Source organism: Pimephales promelas, chromosome 12, assembly GCF_988280905.1.
Source record: "Pimephales promelas chromosome 12, fPimPro1.hap1.1, whole genome shotgun sequence".
Lineage (NCBI taxonomy): Eukaryota > Metazoa > Chordata > Actinopteri > Cypriniformes > Leuciscidae > Pimephales > Pimephales promelas.
In genome coordinates this window covers 30,463,141-30,484,938 of record NC_142780.1, presented here as the reverse complement: position 1 = coordinate 30,484,938, position 21,798 = coordinate 30,463,141, and the positions used below count along the sequence as shown (strand labels likewise).

The 21,798-nt window shown below is 36.3% G+C and overlaps 1 protein-coding gene across 3 annotated transcripts in view; it reads left to right on the top strand.

Moving 5' to 3' along the window:
* Positions 1-20,322, top strand: part of oxr1a (oxidation resistance 1a) — an 89,437-nt gene extending 69,115 nt beyond the window's left edge. For 2 of the 3 annotated variants that reach the window (XM_039650885.2, XM_039650887.2), the window contains exons 8-15: positions 2,905-3,067; positions 7,156-7,321; positions 12,248-12,328; positions 14,155-14,283; positions 17,726-17,878; positions 18,036-18,131; positions 18,220-18,293; positions 18,583-20,322. In XM_039650885.2, coding sequence (XP_039506819.2) covers positions 2,905-3,067; positions 7,156-7,321; positions 12,248-12,328; positions 14,155-14,283; positions 17,726-17,878; positions 18,036-18,131; positions 18,220-18,293; positions 18,583-18,718 — 998 coding nt within the window. In that variant the 3' untranslated portion in view covers positions 18,719-20,322. The remainder of the gene's footprint in view (positions 1-2,904; positions 3,068-7,155; positions 7,322-12,247; positions 12,329-14,154; positions 14,284-17,725; positions 17,879-18,035; positions 18,132-18,219; positions 18,294-18,582) is intronic. The other variant, XM_089117935.1, reaches the window with a different exon arrangement.
* Positions 20,323-21,798: the final 1,476 nt, after the last annotated feature.

The following is a 21,798-nucleotide window of genomic DNA, read 5'->3' as shown; positions in this document are numbered from 1 at the left end:
TTTTACACGCTGCTTTGATCTCTTGACACGACTGAGCCAGCAGCCCTCTGTCTGACGGCGAGATAAACTAAAGCCCATCAGAACTGACAACTGCACGTGCACACTAGCATCAGAAACAACAGGCAGTTCTTTCCTTAAAAAGATAGCTGAAAATATTAATGTATTATCTACAAATAATGTGATTAATGTTGGCAGAACTAGTTTTTTGTTTATTTATTGCCTGAGGCGACTAAATATATCTAAACAAAATACACTACCATTCAAAAGTTTGGGGTCGTGTATGATTTTTTAAAAATATTTATATACTTTTTTTAATATACTTTTTTAATTTAATGCATTAGTCTCTTAGGCTCACCATAGCTGCATTTATTTGATGAAAAATACAGAAATATTTTAACAATTTAAAATAATTGTTTTCTTTGTGAACATATTTTAAAATGTAATTTATTCCTGTAATGCAAAGCTGAATTTACTCCAGTCTTCAGTGTCACATGATCCTTCAGAAATCATTTTATCATGCTGATTTGATGCTGATTTGATGTTGAAAACAGTTGTGCTGCTTAATATTTTTGTGGAAATTAATTAATAGAAAGCGTCAAAACTACAGCATTTTTTAAATTAATTTCTTTCTAAAAAATCCTTACTTACTTTTGAAAGGTAGTGTATAACAAATGATAAATGAAAGCTTAGAACAAGATGCGTTCACAGCAAAAGCGAAATAACAAAATGTTACGACTTGTTTTTTTTTTTAAGTTTTATGCTTAAAATGAAAATAATAAATTAACAATGCAGGAAGGGAAAAAAAAGGCAAAATGAGGGAAAACTTTCCCCTCTAAACTAAAAATACAAGAAATTCTGTTTAATGTAAACTATATCCATAGATGTTTTTTTTTAATAGGAAAACAAAACAATTTGCATTGTGTTATACTGAACTTATAACCCTATACCAAGGTTGTGAATGGTTATCATGTTCATATTCAGTGGTATTTAGAGGATAGAGTGGTACAGGTGCAATTGATACAATGGTATGATATACACATGAGATGCCAGAGCGCTATTATTCAGGGCCGAGCAGTATGTCCACTAGGCTCCATAGTCTTATAATGGAAAGCAGATAATGAAATGTTCATTTTTAGACTCCCACTTGTATATTTTTATCATTATTCATCCATGCTTTTCAGCTCTAGACGTGCTGAGCTCTTTGTATACCCCAGGATGCTTTCCATCCCAGAGTATGAGTCATCTACTGATAGTTATTCTACTCTAACGGCTGATCCGGCTTTTAGAGTGAGCTCAGGAGTGTTAAAGGCGTGATATCATGAGAAATCAAATCAAGCCGTTTCCTATCTTGTGGGATAGAAAAAGTTGAAAACGTACTGTATGGCTTGGCTTACTGACATCGGAAAAACACGTGACTAACAATAATAAGATGAACATGTCAACAATGCATATTCGTTGTTAAGAAAGTCCAGTAACCATGAGGTAGTTCGGATGAAGTAGTGTATAGATGCAATATTATTAATGTGTGAAAATTTTCACATTTTACTTTTTTTTAAATTTGACCTGTTTTATATATTATCAATCTGTAAAAGTAGTCCATATGACTTGTGCACTATGTTTTGGGGAGGTCACTTGAAATACATTTTTTTTTTTCTCCAAAACACATTGGGAACAATTATTTGCCCCCTTTTATTATATACTTTTTGCAACCTCATTTTTCCAAGATAACAGCTCTGAGTCTTCTCTTTGGAGACCACCTGACAAAAGACCATTCCTCCATACCGAATCTCTCCAGATCCTTCAGATTCACAGATCCATGTTGTTCTCCTCTTCAGTTCAACACACTCATTTTCTATAGGGTTCAGGTCAGGGAATGGGGTGGCCATTGCAGATGCTTGGTTTTGTGCTCAGTGACCCATTTTTGTGTTGAGTTTGATGATTGTTTTCGGATCACTGTCCTCTTAGATGATCCAAAAATGGCCCATTATAAGGTTTCTAGCAGAGGTTGTCAGGTTTTATGTCAGGTTTTATCTATTTGATCGAAGCCATGATGCCATGTATCTGAACAAGATTTCCAGGACCTCTGGCAAAAATTAGGCCCACAGCATTAAAGATACAGCAGAGTATTTCATTTTCTACATGGGGTACTTTTTTATTAGCCTGGTACCACACACATTTCACAGAGAGTCTAGCCTCGCTCCATTGACAAGCGTTAACTTCCTTGTAGTAGTCCTCTGTTACTACCTAGAGTCACTCTGGATCTGTCGTAACCAATCTGACACTGCTGGAACTTCAAAATTATTATGACCTCTTAAACTTCTTAAAAAGACTAAAATATACTTTTTAAACAATATTACGCTTTTTCAACAGCAATACTAATCAGCCTATTGGCGTGGGATTGAACTTTTTGACTCCTGTCCCAGCGAATGTCCCTTTGTGAATCATCGAACCATTCTGACAAATCACAAGGGGTTATTGCTCAGGTCCGACTTTAAAAAAGTCATCTGAATTACACACCAAATGAGCCCATTGAAAATGATTGCCCTCCCACTGTGTGCTGCAGTGTAAGTAGATTAATGTTGCATTGGCTGTGTAAATGGCTTTGACTGGTGTAAGGTGTTCCTTTCTACATCTCCCGCTGCGTTGACCTTCTAATCAGTCATTAACAAAAGATTTGATTCAGCATTGGATCTGATCCCCTGGCAGGGTTTAGTTCATTTGTGGCACTGTGTTTATTTCAGTCACTATTGAAAACTGTGCTTCATGTCCTTGATGATTGATGTATTACTGTGGATTTTATAGGCTGCCATTTAAACTAAGTCTTGTATCAGTAGTTTTTGCAAGCAGCTTCTCAGTTGCAGTTATTTCTTTATATTATAGTAGATGTTTGTTTCTCTGTTTCAGGCCCCATGTTGTCCAAGGAGAGGCAGAAGTCTCACAAGTTTCTGTGTCTGCGAGTGGGCAAGGCCATGAAGAAGACGTTTGTGTCCAACGCCAGCGCCTCAATGCAGCAGTACGCACAGCGCGACCGCAAGCATGAGTACTGGTTTGCCGTTCCCCAAGAGAGGTGAGTCGGACATGTGGACTCAAGCTTTAGTCCTGCATAGCTTGTGTCCATTATTGTATATAAAATCTGGTCCATATTTCCAGTGATGCCGGTAATGCGTTACTTAATGCGATACAGTTACTATTTCCAAACCAGTAATCCGATTAAAGTTACTTATCCAAGTTACTGAGCGTTACTATTTTTGTCATTTTCTTCAGTAGAAATGATATCTGACATGTGATATGAAACAGAAATGTGTGTGACACACCCCTTCCAACTCCCAGAGTTATCCTTCCCATACAGATCCAATGCTTACCACATCTTTAAATTACTATTAGTATTATTTTAAGTTAACATTATAAAATACGTAGACCTACACCACGAAATCTAGTTGAGGATAAATTCTTTAAAATTGGGCAATTCCAGCGTGGACGTGACATTTGAAGTAAAAAACGTGAAATGTAAATTCTCAGAAAATGCATTTAAACGAGTAGTTAACTTTTAAAAAAAACTTTTGCTGATAATTTACTCACCCCCATGTCATCCGAGATGTCCATGTCTTTCTTTCTTCAGTCGAAAAGAAATTAAGGTTTTTGATGAAAACATTCCAGCGTTTTTCTCCATATAATGGACTTCAGTGGGAACCAAACGTTTCAAGGTCCAAAAGACAGTTTCATTGCAAACTGTTCAAAGGGCTTTAAACGATTCCAGATGACGAATAAGGGTCTTATCAAGCGAAACGATCGCTCATTTAAAAAATAAATTCCAAAGTTTTTTTTATAAAATTACAATTTTATAAGCTCAAAAGCTCGCCTTGCTCTGTTCTGTGAAGCGCGTTCGTGACTCTCCTGTTCGAACTCGTTCATCGAAATGAACAAATCTTTTTTTCAATTAGTTCGTTTCGTTCGTTGAATGAACCAAATGACTCGGAAAAAGATTTGTTCATTTTGATGAAGTTATGAAAAAAACTCTTGGCAAGTCTCTGCTTATGTAATCCATATGAAATGTGCATTTCTCTCTGGCACGTTCACTACTGAAGTGATTGCGAGTCAGGTCAAGAAAGACTGTCATTATTTTTCTTTTTTTATAAAAACTAAAAACATATATATTTTTCAGGAATTAATTTTTAAGTTAACTTAATGTCAGGAGATACATTGTTGACTACTGTTAAAAAGGGGTGTTTTCAGCAGCTTCTGAATGTAACTTGTAAAGTAACTAAGTTACGTTTAAAATCAAGTAATCTGTAAAGTAACCAAGTTACTTTTTTAATCACGTAATCTGTAAAGTAACTAAGTTACTTTTTCAAAGTAACTGTGGCAACACAACATATTACACCCACTTAGACAAGAAGGAGCCATTTGACTGACGTGTAAAGTGACCAACAATTTTTGTTTGATTTTTTTCTGTGATTTTTAATGTGAAATTTGCTGAAGGATATCTATTTTTCTTGCAGAGACTGCAATTACCCTGTCAACAAATTCTTATTTATTTATTTATTTATTTTTATATTAGATCGTACAGCAAAAAAAGATAAATATTTTCATTTAAATATTTCTTTCTGTGGGTAACACTTTACAATAAGGTCTCAGTTAATGCATTAAATAACATGACCTAACAATGAGAAATGTGTTTTTACAGCATTTGTTCAGAGCATTAACTAATATTTACAGATACATCTAAGATTAACATTATCAAGATTAATAAATGCTGTATAAGTGTTCATTGTTAGTTCATGTTATCATTATTTTTACTGCTATTATTATCATTATTATGAGTGACCTAAATGTGACCTGTTTATGTTTCTCTATTAAAAAACAGCATAATTCGGTTGAAGTCATTTTGCAAGAATTCGCTATTATTTTACATGATAAATGATGTAAATTTCACTCGGTCTTTTTATACGATTAGCTCTCTAGTACTGAAACAGCACTCTCTTTGTCTCATTTCTTCCTATCGTGTGATTTCAACACAAGCGCTCAGTGTTCTTCATCCCACTGGAACTTATTCTGTCTTATCACTGATGAGTCACAGATATTTTTTAGGAAACACTTTCTGGGCTAAATCCGATTGAGAGAGTCAGAATAGATTAGCGTTGACAGTCTGCATGTTGTGTGGTGTAGTATTGAACAGGGTCTGTACTCCTGAAGCACTGCAAAGCCAAACTGCTTTCTGTTGTTGTGGCCGGACTCGGCTACGTGACCTAGTTGGGTGGCGACCCGGATGATCAGTGTAAAGTATCATGACAATAGTGTGAGAGCAGGGGCCGAGAGACGAGGCTTTGAAGCTCACGCCACTTGTCAGCCGCCTGCCTCATCCTGATGCAAGTCACAGCGAGTTTTCCACGGCTTTGCCTATTTAAAAAAACAAAAGCAAACATGCACTACCATTCAAAAGTTTTTCTTAAAAGAAAGCAGTACTTTTATTCAGCAAAGAAATATAAAAACATATGAATCGCTGATCAGAAGTGCCAGTAAAGATGTTACAAAAGATTTCTTATTCAAATAAATGTTGTTCTTTTAGACTTTCTATTCTTAAAAGAACACTGGAAATAAGAAATGTTCCTTGAGCAGCAAATCATCATATTAGAATGATTTCTGAAGGATCATGTGACAGTGAAGACTGGAGTAAAAAAGTTATTTTAAATTGTACAAATATTTTACATTGTTACGTTTAACTTTTTACAGTATTTTTGGTTAAATCGTTAAACATAAGAGCACAAACTTTTGAATGGTAGTGTATTATTATTATAGATACCTGATTTTAGCAAATATATTAATGCAATACATGAAGAGAAGGGTGAAATAAAGATTCACAGTATGTCCACTATTATCTTGTAAAAACATATTTTTGTCCCGAAACTCCTTAATAAATAAAAGGGGAACACATTTCAATATTTGGATTATTCTGTATCCTACCAGTAAGAATGTAGTTTAAAGGTTCACCAAGTGATTTGTAAGAAAACTGCTGTTGAAAATGTAAATCAGCACTTAAACAATTAATTTTGTGAATATTTTTTAGATCAGTGTTTTCCAACCACTGTGCCTGTGCCGCGACAGGTTGTCAGGTGTGCCAACCTATAATTGGAAATATAATTGGAAGATGGGTTATGGTCATGCAATAGGACCCTTGTTAAGATTGGAAAAGCTTTACAGTGCTGGAGAGACATGAAAACTGACACAGAACTTTCTTTGTTTCTGCTTGATACATGAGTAACGTTGGTTTCTGCTGTTTTTCACAGAACCAAGATATGCGAGGTATGTTGTTGTCGAATCACAGCTGATTTATTCACCTGGCCGTTGCCTGTGTTGCATAACGTGTTATTTTGGGAGTGGTGCCACTCTTAGAAGAAAAAGTTCTATATAGAACCTTAAAAGGTTCTATCAGCGCTACGTATTTGGAACCCCTAAAAGGTTCTATACTGAACCCTTTCTAAGGCTTCAATAATAAGAACCCTTTAAGGTTCTTTGTAACCAGGAAAAAGGTTCTAAATGGAACATTTTGGGTTCATTCATTTTCATTTGTTTTGTCCTTTCCGGATTAAATATTTCATATTATTGACAAACATCAAGACCCTAAAATGTATTTATGAATGCATGTGCATGATCACAAAATTCAAGATATGGGGGTTAGAAAATTTATATATTTATATCATTTTATGTAGTTAATCAATATCACACGAAGAGTGCCATTTCAGTTTTTCTCCTCAAAATCAGCATGATTAAAATATGTTAACAGTTTAATAAACAATATTTTAATAACAACTACAAAATGTTGCAGAATAATGTAATATATGAATGAATAATAGCCTATAAAGAGCATTTGTGCCAAAATGGTTCTTTCTTGTCATTATAGAACCTTTTTTAGCATACAAGGTTCTTTGGAGTTGAGTAAAGAACCCTATGCTTCATATAGAACCCCAATGAACCCTTTTTTCTAAGAGTGTGTTATCTACAGCGTTTCTCAGTAATCACTTACTGCACCTTTAACATATTTTATACCTTCTAAATCCATTCCACAGAATTCCTCTGATTTTTCCCTAAAATCAGGGCACAATTAATAAGTGACGTGTAGTATCATTTTTAACAATGTATTTGCTGTTTTTTCTCTAGGTCAGACCACCTGTACGTTTTCTTCATCCAGTGGAGCCCTGATGTTTTTGGGGATGGGCTAGGAATCATCAGCCGTGATCCTGGCTTCATCGTGGTAAAGAAAATCGAGGAGTCCGAGGCAAACGAGGAGCAGCAAACTGTAGAAAGTTCAACCAAGGAGTGGGAGGTACAGTATGGCCCGTCCAGCTCCAATGTTTGGATTGATATTATATCTGTGATTTATGCCTATGTCTGTGTTATTTATGTTGATATGCACTATATTTGATTCTCTTTATTGTATTTGCACCTGTCTTTGTGCCTTTATTGTTTGTTTCTATGTTCCAGGTGTCTGGAAGTGTCTTTATTGTGTTCACCGCACTTAATACACCTTCATGCACCAGTCATACTTTGTTGTCAGAGCTCCTGTTTTCAATCTTGCTGAATGTTTCACAGACTGGGTTGTTTTGCCCTTGGTCGATACGTTTCTTGTGAAACCAAGATGCATTGTTCACTGTGAGCTTGCAGCTAGTGTTTTGCATGAGTGTGCAATTGTTTTGTTATTATTGTTTTATTTTATTTTTCAAGAAAGAGGAACATGTATGCAGTTTATGCATGCATGAATCCCTCAGTCATGATTAAAAGGCATGGTTTAACCTGACTAGAATGAAATACAAGCAAATCATGCCTACAGGTGCAAGTGTTGTTTCCTCGTGTATTATGCGTGGTGTGGTGGTCCAGCTCAGTTTGGATGTTTTACTGATTGAATAATAGGAAACATTACCGCCTGAGATTTCCCTGCATGTCATTGTGTTCCGGTTGGCATATTGAAACTAATCGGTGGCACTGAGAAACCGATACTATGACCACGACAGCATTTAAATTTGACTTTAAATTAATGATGTAGGGAACAAAATAGACTGATCTGTTATTCTAGAACTGGAGGATCTTTGCAAAGCCACATGATCTTTTGATATGAATAAATAAAATTAACTTTCTCTGATCATGGCCACAGGGGTGGCGTGGTGTGAGTCATGAACTCAACCGTATATTGTGATGGGATACTCAGGGGTCAGTTGTAACATTTAACAACCTAGATCAATGACACTTTAAGTACAGTTGTTTGTTTTTTTTGTGAGATATTTTGTATGGCCCGTATTTTCCTCTGCAGTCTAAAATGGTGATGACTGTTAGTTTAAACATTGTTCAGCAGTTAAACTTTAGCAAGTTGGGGGCATTCAATTATATAATGTACATTATTTCCAGAGGATGCACTAAGATCAATCTGGGATAACATGGATCATCAGGTTTTGCTAGTACTTGTGGAATCTATTTCTGCTCAAATGCTGTGTCTGTTTCTAAGTGCATACTTTCCAGCTTTTTCCAACTCTGATGTGCTGATATACATACTACAATATACTGTATACATTTTCTGCATGAAAATTACCAGCACGTTGACTATTAGTCATGATTTGCTTTAAACATTATTCCTTACAGCTAAAAGAATTAGAATCATTTAATAGTAAAAGTATTCAAGAAAGCAGTTATATTATTACTTTGAGGTGCACTCTTATTTGATAAATAGCGAGTGGATTAGTATCATTTTTAAGTGTTAAATTTGCTGCTGGCGGTTGTAATCCTCCTACTTCTCATGTCATATGTACTACTTCTCAGTGTAAATATTATAATCTTTGACACGTGCATGTTTCTAATGCATGGTTAGTAGTAAAATGTTTACATTTTACAATTTCCCTGGTTACTCTTAGGTTAAATCATGTAGGCCTACTAAATTAAAGCACTTAAAAAAATGCTTTCTATGTTGGCGGCAATTCATTAGGTTATTTACAGTAGTGTTCATGGTAAGTGACATTTGAAACGTGGCCGGAGTGTTGCAGTTATTCTGCTCAAAAAGCAGTTTATTGGTTTAACGATAAGGGGACTAAATACAGGCTAAATACAGTCTAGATACAGATTTAACTCTGAACGAGTCCTCAACGACTGACTAAATATTTTCCATAATGTCCGTTTGGATCTCTCCTTGGATCATTTATCATTTTACTCTTCTCAAACATTATTTAAAATAAAAAAATTAAAATTAAAATAGTCACGTTTAGGGAGGTGCGGTTGTCCCTTTAAATGCACTAACGTGTCTTCCGTACACGAGGCGGAACGTATTTTACCAGAGCCAATCAGAGACCGAGTTTGGTCATTTCGCGCGATATCATTGGCTCCCAGAGGTGTCCGTCATTATATTGTCGTTGTGTATATTTCTGAATATGGCAAGTTGCCCGTCGACCGAAGGAAGGCTGAATGTGACCGATAGTGATACCGTGTTCTCTAAGCGGGTGATGGAAGGAAAACCACTGACTCCGAAGTACACTTATGTATGTAAACACAAGTGTGTTGTGTGAATGCGTTTACTGAAGAGTAATGTGTGAGCGGTCTGTTGAATTATTAGCGTATATGTTAATATGTCTGGCTGAGTTGATTGACGCGGGCTGTCTTCATTGGTTTGTGTTGCTGCGTTTAAAGTCAAACAGTATAACTTACAAGTGATATGTGGTTGTCTGCTGCTGTTACTGCTCTTTCATCTGTGATGCTGGAGCTTGTGTGTGCGTATGTGTGAGAGAGAGAATCAGTGAATGTCTCACCTGAGACGAGATGCATTTTTTATGAATGCTCTAGTTTACCTTCCTCCTTGTACATTATTGAGGTTTGTAAAGTGGCAACTTATCGGCTAAAACTTTTATTTACCGTCTTGGAGTAGAATGACTACTGGCTTGATCATTTCTCTTTTACTGTCGATTATCACAGCAAGTCAGCGTGTTGCAGGACTTTAAAGGGATAGTTCACCAAAAAAAAAAAAAAAAAAAAACTGCCTTTACTCTCTGTCAAGACATTCCATATTCCAAACCAGTATGACGACTTCCGTAAAACACGACAGAGGAATTTAAAGTGAACGACCTCGTTGCTCTTTTCTACATAAGGAAGGTGAATATGGACTGGACTTTAAAGAGATAATTCACCCAAAAATAAAAATCCTTTCATTAATTACTCACCCTCATGTTGTTCCAAACCCTTAAGACTTTAGTTCATCTTCAGAACACAAATGAAGATTTTTTTTTTAATAAATCTGAGAGCTTTCTGTCCCTCCATAGATAGCATATACAACTGAAACGTTGACGCTAAAGAGATCGTAAAACATTCATATGTATTGAGTGATTTAGTAAACTTTCTGAAGAGACCCGATTTATTTAAGCTCAAATGTACTTTAACATAAAAGAATGAACCTCGTTGGTTACGTAGCACATTCGAGTTAACAGAAGACGTTTGTTCTTGCGCGTCATTCTTGTTCGGTTGAGCTTCTGTATGCGTTAGCAATATTAAAAGTGTAATTCGTCAATTTCTCTCAAATAAATCCTGTCGTTAATGGCGCGCAAGGCATCCATCTGTTGTATCCATCCTTCGTTTCGCTGGAAACGGAGGACACATTTGAAGGGGAATTGGGACAGCCTTTGTCGCGCAGCAGTGTGCCCTTCGAAGGATGCATGCAGCATTTGTTTGCTTTATTTTGCAACAAAATAATAGTTCCAACGAAAGCCTCAGAAAAAATTGGGTCTTCAAGCAGCATATACAACAATGTTTCGTTTGTCAATGATTCAATGACCCATTCATAAATACAGCCACTTTTTAGTTACTGAATGAACGATTGACTCAATGACTTAATCAAGACGGGGACTTGCCGCCACCTCTTGGCGATTTTAGTTTAATATTTAAAAGCATCACTTCATTTTTATCATAATTTCATATTTCTGTTTTGAACATTTTTTATATCTCATAACATTATTTATGCCATCGTAATTGCATTCAATCCACCTCTGAGCACGATTAAGCAGTGTTAATACATTAGCTTGTGCCACTGTGCAGTGCAAAGATGGCTTTTGTTGATGGTTTCATTTGATTTAAATTATTAATTTTGTTTAATTTACTGCTTTATTTATTATATTAATAATTAAGTTAGTCAAAGAGAGGGTGTACGCTGAAGGATGTTAAATGCCAAAGGGGGTACACCGCTCTAAAAGGTTTCAGAACCACTGGTCTAGTCAAACGTTCTTGTGAGTCGGATCTTTTCAATGAATCGGTTGTTCCAATTCACAAAACAAAAAACCTGATTAGTCTGATTTGTGCGCTTTCAACTCAATAATTTGATGTTCCAGTTAACTACTTCAATTAAATGCGTAAAAGTATGGCTTCAGAAGACTTTTGTATTGTTTTCCATTTATTAGAGTACTTTTATAAAACATGTATTGCCTTTTTTACCATTTTGGAGCTTGACATCCCCAGTCCCCATTCACTTTCTCAATACTGGATTAGGATATTGGCTGGGGTATTCCTCAAATTACCTGAGCATTGGTAAATGACAAAGGTTTGACCTTGCTTCTGGTGAACTATTCTTTCATGTTGTATATGTCATTGAATGTGTCGCATAGTTAATAGGTGTGGCAACCAACAATGTTAAATTATGTGACAGGTCAGATTTGACATTTATTGAAGATAACACATGCCATAAAATTTCAAGGTCACCGTAAGGTGGTATTCTTGCTTAGACGTGCAAGTCTTTATTCAAGTGGTATGGTCTATAGAACAAGCTGTGTAATTTTAGAGCTTTCTAATCAAGTATGCAACATCTGACTTTAAGAATGAGGCTGAGTTAAATAATGACAGATTATTTAGTTTCAGTGGGGACATTGGGTGTTTGTTATTTCTATGTGGCTCTGCTATGGCTTATGTTAGCTGTTATGAATATGATTTTCATATCTGTCCGCACTGCGCAGAGCTTCTTGCAAAACAGTTCACACAATCATGCAAAACACTCTCTGTGTTGTCTGCTCACATTTGTGCTTTAGTTTAACATATAGACATGATATAGACTTTCAATCTTACACTCATCTCTTCCATATACCATATAAGATGATCATTCTTGACCGCAGTTTTCAAACTTTAATAGTCAACATCTTGTGTTAAAAGAGTTCCAATCTGCACATTCTTGTCCATATTTTGGCCTCATCCTGTTGTCCTGCTCAGCGGTGTGGTTGTGTCCCCGTCTCTGGAGCAGGTAGTCTCATGGACTGAGTACCACTGCCGGATCGATGCGTTAAACAGTGAAGATCTGCGCTCCCTATGCAAACGCCTCCAGGTGCACAAAATCAGTAGAACCCTGCAGATGTAGTTGTAGGTTTTGTAGATTGTACTTGTCTTGCTGTGGATGGCCAGTTTGAGCCTGTGACCAAAACAATGTTTGTGCAGAAATTTCCTGAAATGTTTTTTTTTTTTATATACCAAAGCACTATATGTTAGATTTTCTTCAATGCACAAATTAGATCTTCATGTCCCTGTAAAATAAAATAAATATGGTTAATGAAAGTTTTCTCCTTTAGAACTCACAAATTAACCCTAAAACCGTATTCTGGACAAATGTGGGCAAAATAGTTTTGATTTATTTTAAAAAAAAAAATACTTCATGATCTGAGTGCTACAAGACTTGGTAACTTTTCCTAAGTTTGCCTCCTGAACACACCATTTTTTTTTTTTTTTGACTCAATTCTACAATGGATGGGAAAAAAACCTCCTTAATCTTGTATTTGGGTCAAAAATGGGCACCCATAGAAATGAATGGGAAAAACTGTAATTTAGAGCATTCTAAAATAAGCCAAAATAAGACATCAGGTGACAGCAAAGTCACTTCATCTTTAGGTTTTAGCTCTAAGAACTTATTGGAATGATATTTTAATATAGTTAAAATAAATAAAACATAAAAATAAGCATAATTTACATAGAAAATATGGTACTTTTTGAAGTAAATAAATTCAAAAATACCCCCAAAATAAAAAAAACACCACAAATGGATAGACAAAACTTTATAGAAGACAGTGATATAACATTTATAATAAATAAAAATTAGGATCACACCTGAGTCCTCTGTGCCCACATTTGTCCACAATTACAGGATTAAGGGCTATAAAGTGAATACGGTTTGAGGGCCACATAAAAAATTGAATTATTTGGAATTATCTAGGCTAATTATGAGATGCGTAAATTAGCGGTTTTATGTCATTGCTGATCTGCTACATTCCATTTTTGGAGATACCAAGCAGTTGCATCCCATTAGAACACCTAAACTGGTTGAAATGAAGAATTTTCTGGAAGCTGTGCTAGAGAAAGTGGATCGTATGTCCATGTTCTGAGGTTCAGAAGGGTGTTTGGGTCAAGACCTGCACTGACTGCTGCTCAATCATTTGTTGTAAACAATTGATGTAATTGAAGCACGGCCGGCGTAACCTGAGTGTTCAGGCCACTAGAGGGAATGTTAACTGTTTGTCTGTGGCACTATTGTAAAATAACACCACTAGTCGCAGACTTTAGCTTTTCAACTGGTTATTCTTCAGGAACCAGATTTTATATTGAATATCAAGTGGTGATGCAACACAGTGCACATATTTCTTATAAAAGTGAAGTAAACTGTACTTGCATTTAAAGTATACATTTTATCAGTTCATGTGTTTCCTGGGAATCGAACCCATGACCTCTGCGTTGCTAGCACCATGCATACTGTTTGAGCTTTAGGACTCCTTATGCTCAGCTATAGGCACAACAGTATGCCTGATTTATTATAATAACAGGCTGAATAAAGAAATTGACAATTTCCACTGGTTGAGAACCGCTTTATATGAAAACCATATCCCATATTTCCTCGCCAAAACCTTTCCAGTGAGATTAGATTTGTTGTCTCAGGTTAGTGTGTCCCCTTAGGTTAATTCCACCATAGATAGTCAACTCAACTCCTGCACAGGTTGAATTTGCATGTTAATTCTATGCAGCTTTACGTCCACACATGTTTTGAATACCAAATCCCTACCGCGAGGGTAAATTTAAGGGAAGATCTAGAGTCATGACTTATTATAGTCTCAGATTTATGTGGCATTAAGCACTAGACGGTTTGCCAATGGTGTCTTCTGTCTTTAGATCACCACAAAAGAGGACGTGAACTCCACACATGGCACGTCGTCCTTCTCCGCCAGTCTGGAGCCGGAGACTTTCAAGCCCAACCTGAACGAACCCAGTGACCTTCTGGATGCTGACCAGATTGAGAAGGTAAGCGCACAGCGCACAGTTTTTCATCGATCCACTGGTCCGAAAATAGACGTCCCTCCCTGCTGTACACCGGTTATTGATCCTCGAGCGGAGGATGGTCTCAGACATGTTAACAGACAGATGTATTTTATTCACTTGTCATGTTATGGCCAAGGGCATAAGAACGATTGGTTAAATGAAGGAGATGGTTCTTGAGCCAAAAATGATTACTCACACTCTTGTCATTAAAACCTAAATGATTTTCTTTCTTTCATGGAATAGGAAAAATAAATTAGCAGAATGTTCATGCTTACTATTTTTCATTTAAGAAAAACTACTAATACTAATATTAGACCAATGCAGACAGTCACCAGATTACAGCATGCCATGATGTCACTTCTCAGACATTTTAATTCTGATTCACCATGTTCAATCGGTGGAAACAAGCTCCAACAGACTCCGACAGGGGTAACACACTTATCCGATAAATCCGACAAAGTATCTGTTGCCGTCTGTTGGTGCGGTGTAAATGGGACTTTGGGGGTAGATGATGTACAAAGTGCGTATCTTTACAGCGTATCTAAGCTGAAGATTAAAAAAAAATTCTGACAGTGAATGAAATTAAAAACACCATAGAAATAATACATATTACTAGTCCATAATACTACTGGTTCACCATAAAATGGTCTTTTAAAAACAAATACTTGGACAAAGTACTCGGTATTCTTCCACGGATGTGGACAAAATTCTGTTTTAAAATATGATTTAAGATTAATGCCGCTAGAGTGCCAAAAGAAATATTTTTTTCTTGCTTGCTGTCAAAATTGTATGTGATGAGATAGAATGGGTGGCACAAAATAATGCCTTTTTAATGCTTTTGCTGGATGCATGCAGAGAAGCGTACAGTGTAGTCTGATTCATAGACAAATGATTCGAGTTGGTTCTTTTTAAATGAATCATTCAACAAGGAAATGAATTGTTGAGTGAGTTCAGAAAATGATTCCGTCCTTATACATATGACTTTCTGAAGCCATACGTATTTGATTTTGCTTTGGCAACTTACTAAGAGTTTAAGTTTAAATAAGTTAAAGGTGTATAGAAATAGTTATAAACAAAATAAAATGACAGTAGCACATTACAAATTTGCTAAACTTTAAACAAAAATTTAAATAAAAGCTGTTTCAAAATATGAATAAATACTTTAATAGTATAAATTACAACTTTTAATAATTAAAAAATAACACTGAAACGGAACAAAATTTAAGTCATTTTTTATTGCTGTTACAACAATCATGTCTTGTTCAACTTTCTTCCAGAAATAAAGCATGATTGTGTTCAGACACTTTTTGACTGTTGTTTAATAAATGTTGAAGTTGTCGGGACGTTTAGGTAATATTCGTACATGACAGCCTGATCCTTTGATCTGATCTCACTGTGCCATTTACAATGTGTTTTGTTGTGAAGCTTCAGCGGTTTTGTGTTCTGTTATGAGGTTTAAGTCATTGCGCCCTGCGGCTGCCTGACTTTCAAATGCATCAGCGCTCTGTGAATGGATCACCTGAGGTGGCCTCTCACAGACCCCATTATTCAGACGTAGACCATTTTGTTGGTAAATCAAATAAACTTGTGTCATTACGCAGAGTAATTCAATGCTCTCCGAGCTCTGGGAAAGCCTGGAGCCGCCGGAGGACACAGAGCTGGACACAAACATGTGTTGAGGAAACACCTGCCACCCAGGCGCCCACCATATATGTGTTTCTATATATATATTTATGTACACACATAAACAGTGTTGGTCAGAATTATTTGCCCCCTTGGTAAATATGATCAAAGATGGCTGTAAAAAAATAAATCTGCATTGTTTATCCTTTTGATATTTTATTTTTAAAAAATGCAAAAATCGAACCTTTCATTGAAGTAAATAATTGAAATCACATGAAATAAATGTGTTCCCCCAAAACACATTGGGAACAATTATGTGCCCCCTTTTATTACTGTAAATACTTGTTGCAACCTCGTTTTTCCAAGATAACAGCTCTGAGTTTTCTCATATAATGCCTGCTTTCGGAGAACACCTGACAAGAGATCAGAGACCATTCCTCCATACCGAATCTCTCCAGATCCTTCAGATTCACAGATCTATGTTGTTCCTCTCTTCAGTTCATCACACTCATTTTCTATAGGGTTCAGATCAGGGACTTGGATGGCCATTGTAGATGCTTGGTTTTGTGCTCAGTGACCCATTTTTGTTTTGATTTTGATGATTGTTTTCGGATCACTGTCCTCTTAGATGATCCAAACATGGCCCATTATAAGGTTTCTAGCAGAGGTTGTCAGGTCTGATTTTTTTTTTAATCTGTTGGTATTTGATTGAATCCATGATGCCATGTATCTGAACAAGATGTCCAGGACCTCTGGCAGAAAGTTAGGCCCACAGCATTAAAGATACAGCAGAGTATTTCATTTTCCACGTATCCCAGTATAAACCAAACCCATATTAAGGTTAAACTACCAAAAAGCTCTTTTTGTTTCATCTGACTCTATATGTTTTTATATAATATGGTGTTCAGCTTCTCTGTGTCTACTGGTGTGAAAAGGTCAGTGCTACTGTAATTGGGTTCATAATGTTTCACAGGTTCTTCTATGATCCTGCACATATTTTTTTTTTCTTTTTCGTTCTACATCTTGATGTTGCTGTGTTTGCCATTCGTGTTCTCTCCTGTTTTCCACCTTTTCTTTTTTTATCATTTTATTTTTACTTACAGATTACAGCAGAAACTATTTAAAAAAGAACAGGATCATTCAGGAGCACAGAAACATGTTGTCGGTGCTGCCCCGTTGATCAGTAAAATAGCTGCCTTCGCTACTGAAACTCAAAAACGGCGTAGCGTTGCTGTTTTTGAAGTAACTGATTATTTATTCAAATAAATATAATCTTACCGTGGTACTTTATTTTACTTTTCTAGATCCAATTACCTGTAGAAACAAACTTTACTAAACAAAACAAAAAATCAGTAGTTTTAACTTTTATCCATTGTCAAATTCTGCAAACATCAATGTTTTCACTTGTCCATGTTAGCAAATGACCACGTGTAAGCGGAATCATTCACAGCTTGGTGTCCAGTATTATTTTATTATTATTTATAAACTCTAATTGTTTTTATTAATGCTTGTCATTTTTATTACTTATTTATGTTTAATTTATTTTATTTTAGTGTTAGTTTTTTTATTATTATTTCCAGTTAGTAAATTTAGTGCTTCAACTTATCTTATTAAAAAATTTTCATTTAGCTTAAGTTTTTCATCTTGTATTTATTTTTTACTTTATTTCAGCTTTATTTCTATGAACAAAATAGTTTTAGTTAACAAAAATAACCCTGATCAGCAGTGGTTCTTTGCCTCCATGTCATCATGTATTAAAATAGTTGATTTTTTTTAATCTTATTTCCTGTTTTTCATGCAGTTGGCAAAACATCTCCCACCCAGAACCATCGGTTACCACTGGAATCTGACCTTCAGCACATCTAAACATGGCATGAGCATTAAAACACTGTACCGGACGATGCAGGATCAGGAATCGCCCATGCTAATGGTTATCAGAGACAGTGACGGACAGGTCAGACTCTTCTCTTTATCTCTCACAAGTGGCAGTCTCAGACCTTAACATAATATTTTTTAAGCCTATTGGTTCTCGTATGTCATGTGACCAGAAGCATCGTAAAGATTTTGGTTGAGTGGTTTCCTAATCTAATCTAGCCTCTGTGCTCTTGTAGATGTTTGGGGCTTTGGCCTCCCAACCCTTCAAAGTCAGCGAGGGTTTCTACGGCACAGGGGAGACTTTCCTGTTCACCTTCTATCCAGAGTTTGAGGTTTGTGCTCAGGTTATCCATTCATTTTCATGAACAAGAGTGACCAACTGTGTTTTCTTGTTCTAAATGCTGTTTCTCTCACTGGCAGGCGTACAAATGGACTGGTGATAATCTGTTCTTCATTAAAGGAGACATGGACTCTTTAGCCTTTGGTGGAGGAAGGTCAGTAATCTTTTAAAAATCATTAAACAGAGTATTATAATAATAAATAATAATAATATAGATTTTTCGTTATCAAAGTTTATAGTTGTAACAAAAATGTCACACTCCTTACCTTCTGCACTTTATAATAACTTGCGTAGCTAGAAGGACTTGTCTCGTGTAGAGTATGTTTTTGTACAGTCCTTGATTTTTTTATTTTTTTTATTTTTTTATTTTTTTAATGATTCCCTCCATGTCCATTTACATGAAGGTTTTATCTGAGAATGTTTTTTTTTTTTTTTTTTTTCAGTGGTGAGTTCGGGCTTTGGTTGGACGGGGATCTTTATCACGGCAGGAGTCATTCATGCAAAACCTTCGGGAATCCCATGCTCTCCATGAAGGAGGATTTCTTCGTGCAGGATATTGAGATCTGGTCGTTCGAGTAGCAGCATACAGGGAGGTACATTTGTGTTGTTAGTTGGAAAGAGGAATTGGACACCAGGCAGATCCCAAACCTTACTGCACATCACCGCGGCTCCCAGGAAGCCCGAAACGGACGCTACTGTTACTGCGCTTGTCGTATGTTACTCCTGCATTTAATACAGAGCTCTTCTTTGTGCTGTTTAGTATATGTGTTTTGTTCAAGCCGTGTGCAGCGTCAATAACGAACGGGAGGATGTGACAAGGGACCCCCGTGAGCACCTTTAACATCGAGTGGAGATGACGGGAGATGAAAACGATGGTGGTGGCGGCGGCACGGGTTTGGGCTGCCCGAGAACTGCCATAGTCCAATTTACCTGAGCTGAAGCGGCCGGAGAACGTTCAAAAGATGATGTTAGCCGATAGGATGTCACTACTGCAACACGGGGATCGATGGGGGGAGGGACAACTACGGAAACAACTGAAAACACATTCTCTTGCTCTCAGAGGAAGAATATGCATTTTTTTGGATCGCGGTGGCGTCCACGAGAAGACGAGAACACATCCGTAGTTTCTTTCGAGGCGAAATATTCAAGTGTCGTGAAACTCGTAGTCTTTCTGTCGTTCACTATCATAGCACACTTTGTCGAAGCACATAATCGGAAACCCCATAGTCGTAATGTTCTGTTCAGTGGGTTTTACGTGTGAGTGTGGCTAACACCGACCCCTCCGCTTCGGAAGGGCCGACTTTTACTGTTCGTAGGCAGAAATGTGTCGCAATAGATTTGTGGAATATGCAAATTCCTGTCCTGTGACCTCAAATAATCCGAACGGGGCACTTTTGTTTTCCCTGTTTCTCTTTCTAAGAGACCTTTTACGTCTTGACGGATTAATTGCTTCTCTGGGTATCATTTGAAAAGCCTGAGACGTGGTTTAATTGTTTTTCATGAATATAATGACAATTCTATATTTATGTATATGATTATATATATACATAAATTAATATATATATATAATATAAATATATATATATATAATGATATATATATTGCTGTTAAGTGTGACAGTGATCTTTTTTTGTGCTGATATCTCAGCTGTTACTAATATAATGTATATTACCCTGTAAATTAATGTTAAAATAGTAGATTTGTTCCTATATATAAATATATATATATAAATGAATATACAGTGTGTGGATTGGTGGGTTGCTTCTCGCACTTTATTAATCTAGTTTCAAGCCAGGTTCTTCAGGCCTCATTAGCAGTAGCAGTACAGTATATATTTTTGTTTGTCTTTTAGATTATAGAGTAAATTAATCGTTTATAAAGAGCTTGCTGCTACTGTGGAGAGGAAAAGCCCCGGACGGGCGTCTCAGCGGTCGAGCACAGGGTCGAATCTGACGGACTCTCTTCTTCTCTCGTGTCCTGTCCTGGAGTTTATTGTTTGGTTTTTGTCAGGTTTTTTTTTTTTTTTCTTTCCGGTGTCTAGATTGACTGTGCACACAACGAGAGGAGCACAAACGTCCTTTCAAAGTGCAAGCAAATCCTTCATCTACTTCACCGGAATATAATGTTACAGTGGTGTATAAAGAACAATGAATACTAATAAATTGTTGTAACCTGGGACAGAATCAGGTCTGGTTTTATGGTTTTTATTTTCTTTGGTCTTTCTTTGAGCTCTTCAACACTGAATAAGCAATTACATGATATTTTGTAATGCTGACTTATTCTATTTCCACTGTATTTTTGGAAAGTAATTCTGTGCTAATGTCTTGTTATATGGATATGTTAATCATTCATGGTGTATGTCAAAGCACCATGATATTATCATCCAAAATTATATCTTTACAATAGTATCACCACAGCATTTTTGTGCAAGTGGAAAATTCATGGTTCATACAGCCAAAAATCTGCTTAATTTGGTTCAGAAGGGAAGTCTGTCAACATGAAATATAATTTCACTTTTGTAATCTGTCTTATTTCTTCGTGAAAAGCAGTAGCAATTTGTGGGTCGTGGTTTAAGGGGAGTGGCTGAAAAAATTATGCGGGATTCATGACGTCAGCAAAAAAATATTTCTTCGTAGATTATTTAAATTTTTGTTTTATTTATGTTGAAAAAATACTTAGACTTGTTAGACCAAGAATGTATTATAATGTGCTGATTATAATAGTGATGATGATGATGATTACGTGTGACCGTCACAATACGGTTGTTGATTTTTGTTTGCTCTTGTTGCGGTTTTTATTACCACTTTTAAACTTTGACAGCAGCTCCATAAAGCTTTCAGATGGTAATAGCGAAATTTATTGCCACATTTTGAACCGCACAAACTAAATGCGACGAGAATTCAAATCAAACGACGTCACAAAACTTGATATAAGTAGCGTTATTGGTTATGAGGTACAATGACAGGGTGATTGACAGGCGTCCAAAAGGAAGAGTCGGTGCTTGTAGGGAAGGGTAATTTTGTGAAGCTGCTGAGGTGGGAGTTCTGGCTGTGCTTGTTTATATCTAGTCTGCTGCTGTTTCAGTAAATATATTCATCTTCGTTCACACTAATGACAAACTCGTGATGTTGAGCAGGTGTCCTGACCACTATGACAGCAGGGCCTGTAATGCTGTGAGATGAAAGTGCTTGGGGATTATTGACAACTCTGAATATATACGGCTGTAGTCTGTATGTTTCTTTTCTTTTTTGTATATTTTATTTTGTTTACAGGGTCCGAGTGACGTTTTTTTCATCCTGCTGGTGCAAGAGAGCCACCTGGTGGATATATTGTAAATTGCTTAATGTTGCTATGGTAATTTATACCACAAACCTCCATCTAATTATAAAAGAATGAGAGATATTAAAAACAGGCCTTTAAACCAGGTTCACAAATGTCTCTGGGTATTCCAGTCTTATAATACACAAAGCCAGAAATATTATGAACACAAATGTAACACCGTCATAACCACACACTCATGGTTGAAGTAGTTCACATTAGAAACTAATTCAATCTTCACATTAAAGCTCTTGTTCTCTTTCAGAAAATATACACATGATTTTACTTTGAATAGAATGCCATATTTACTGCAAATTTAAAGAGATAGACAGCACTACATG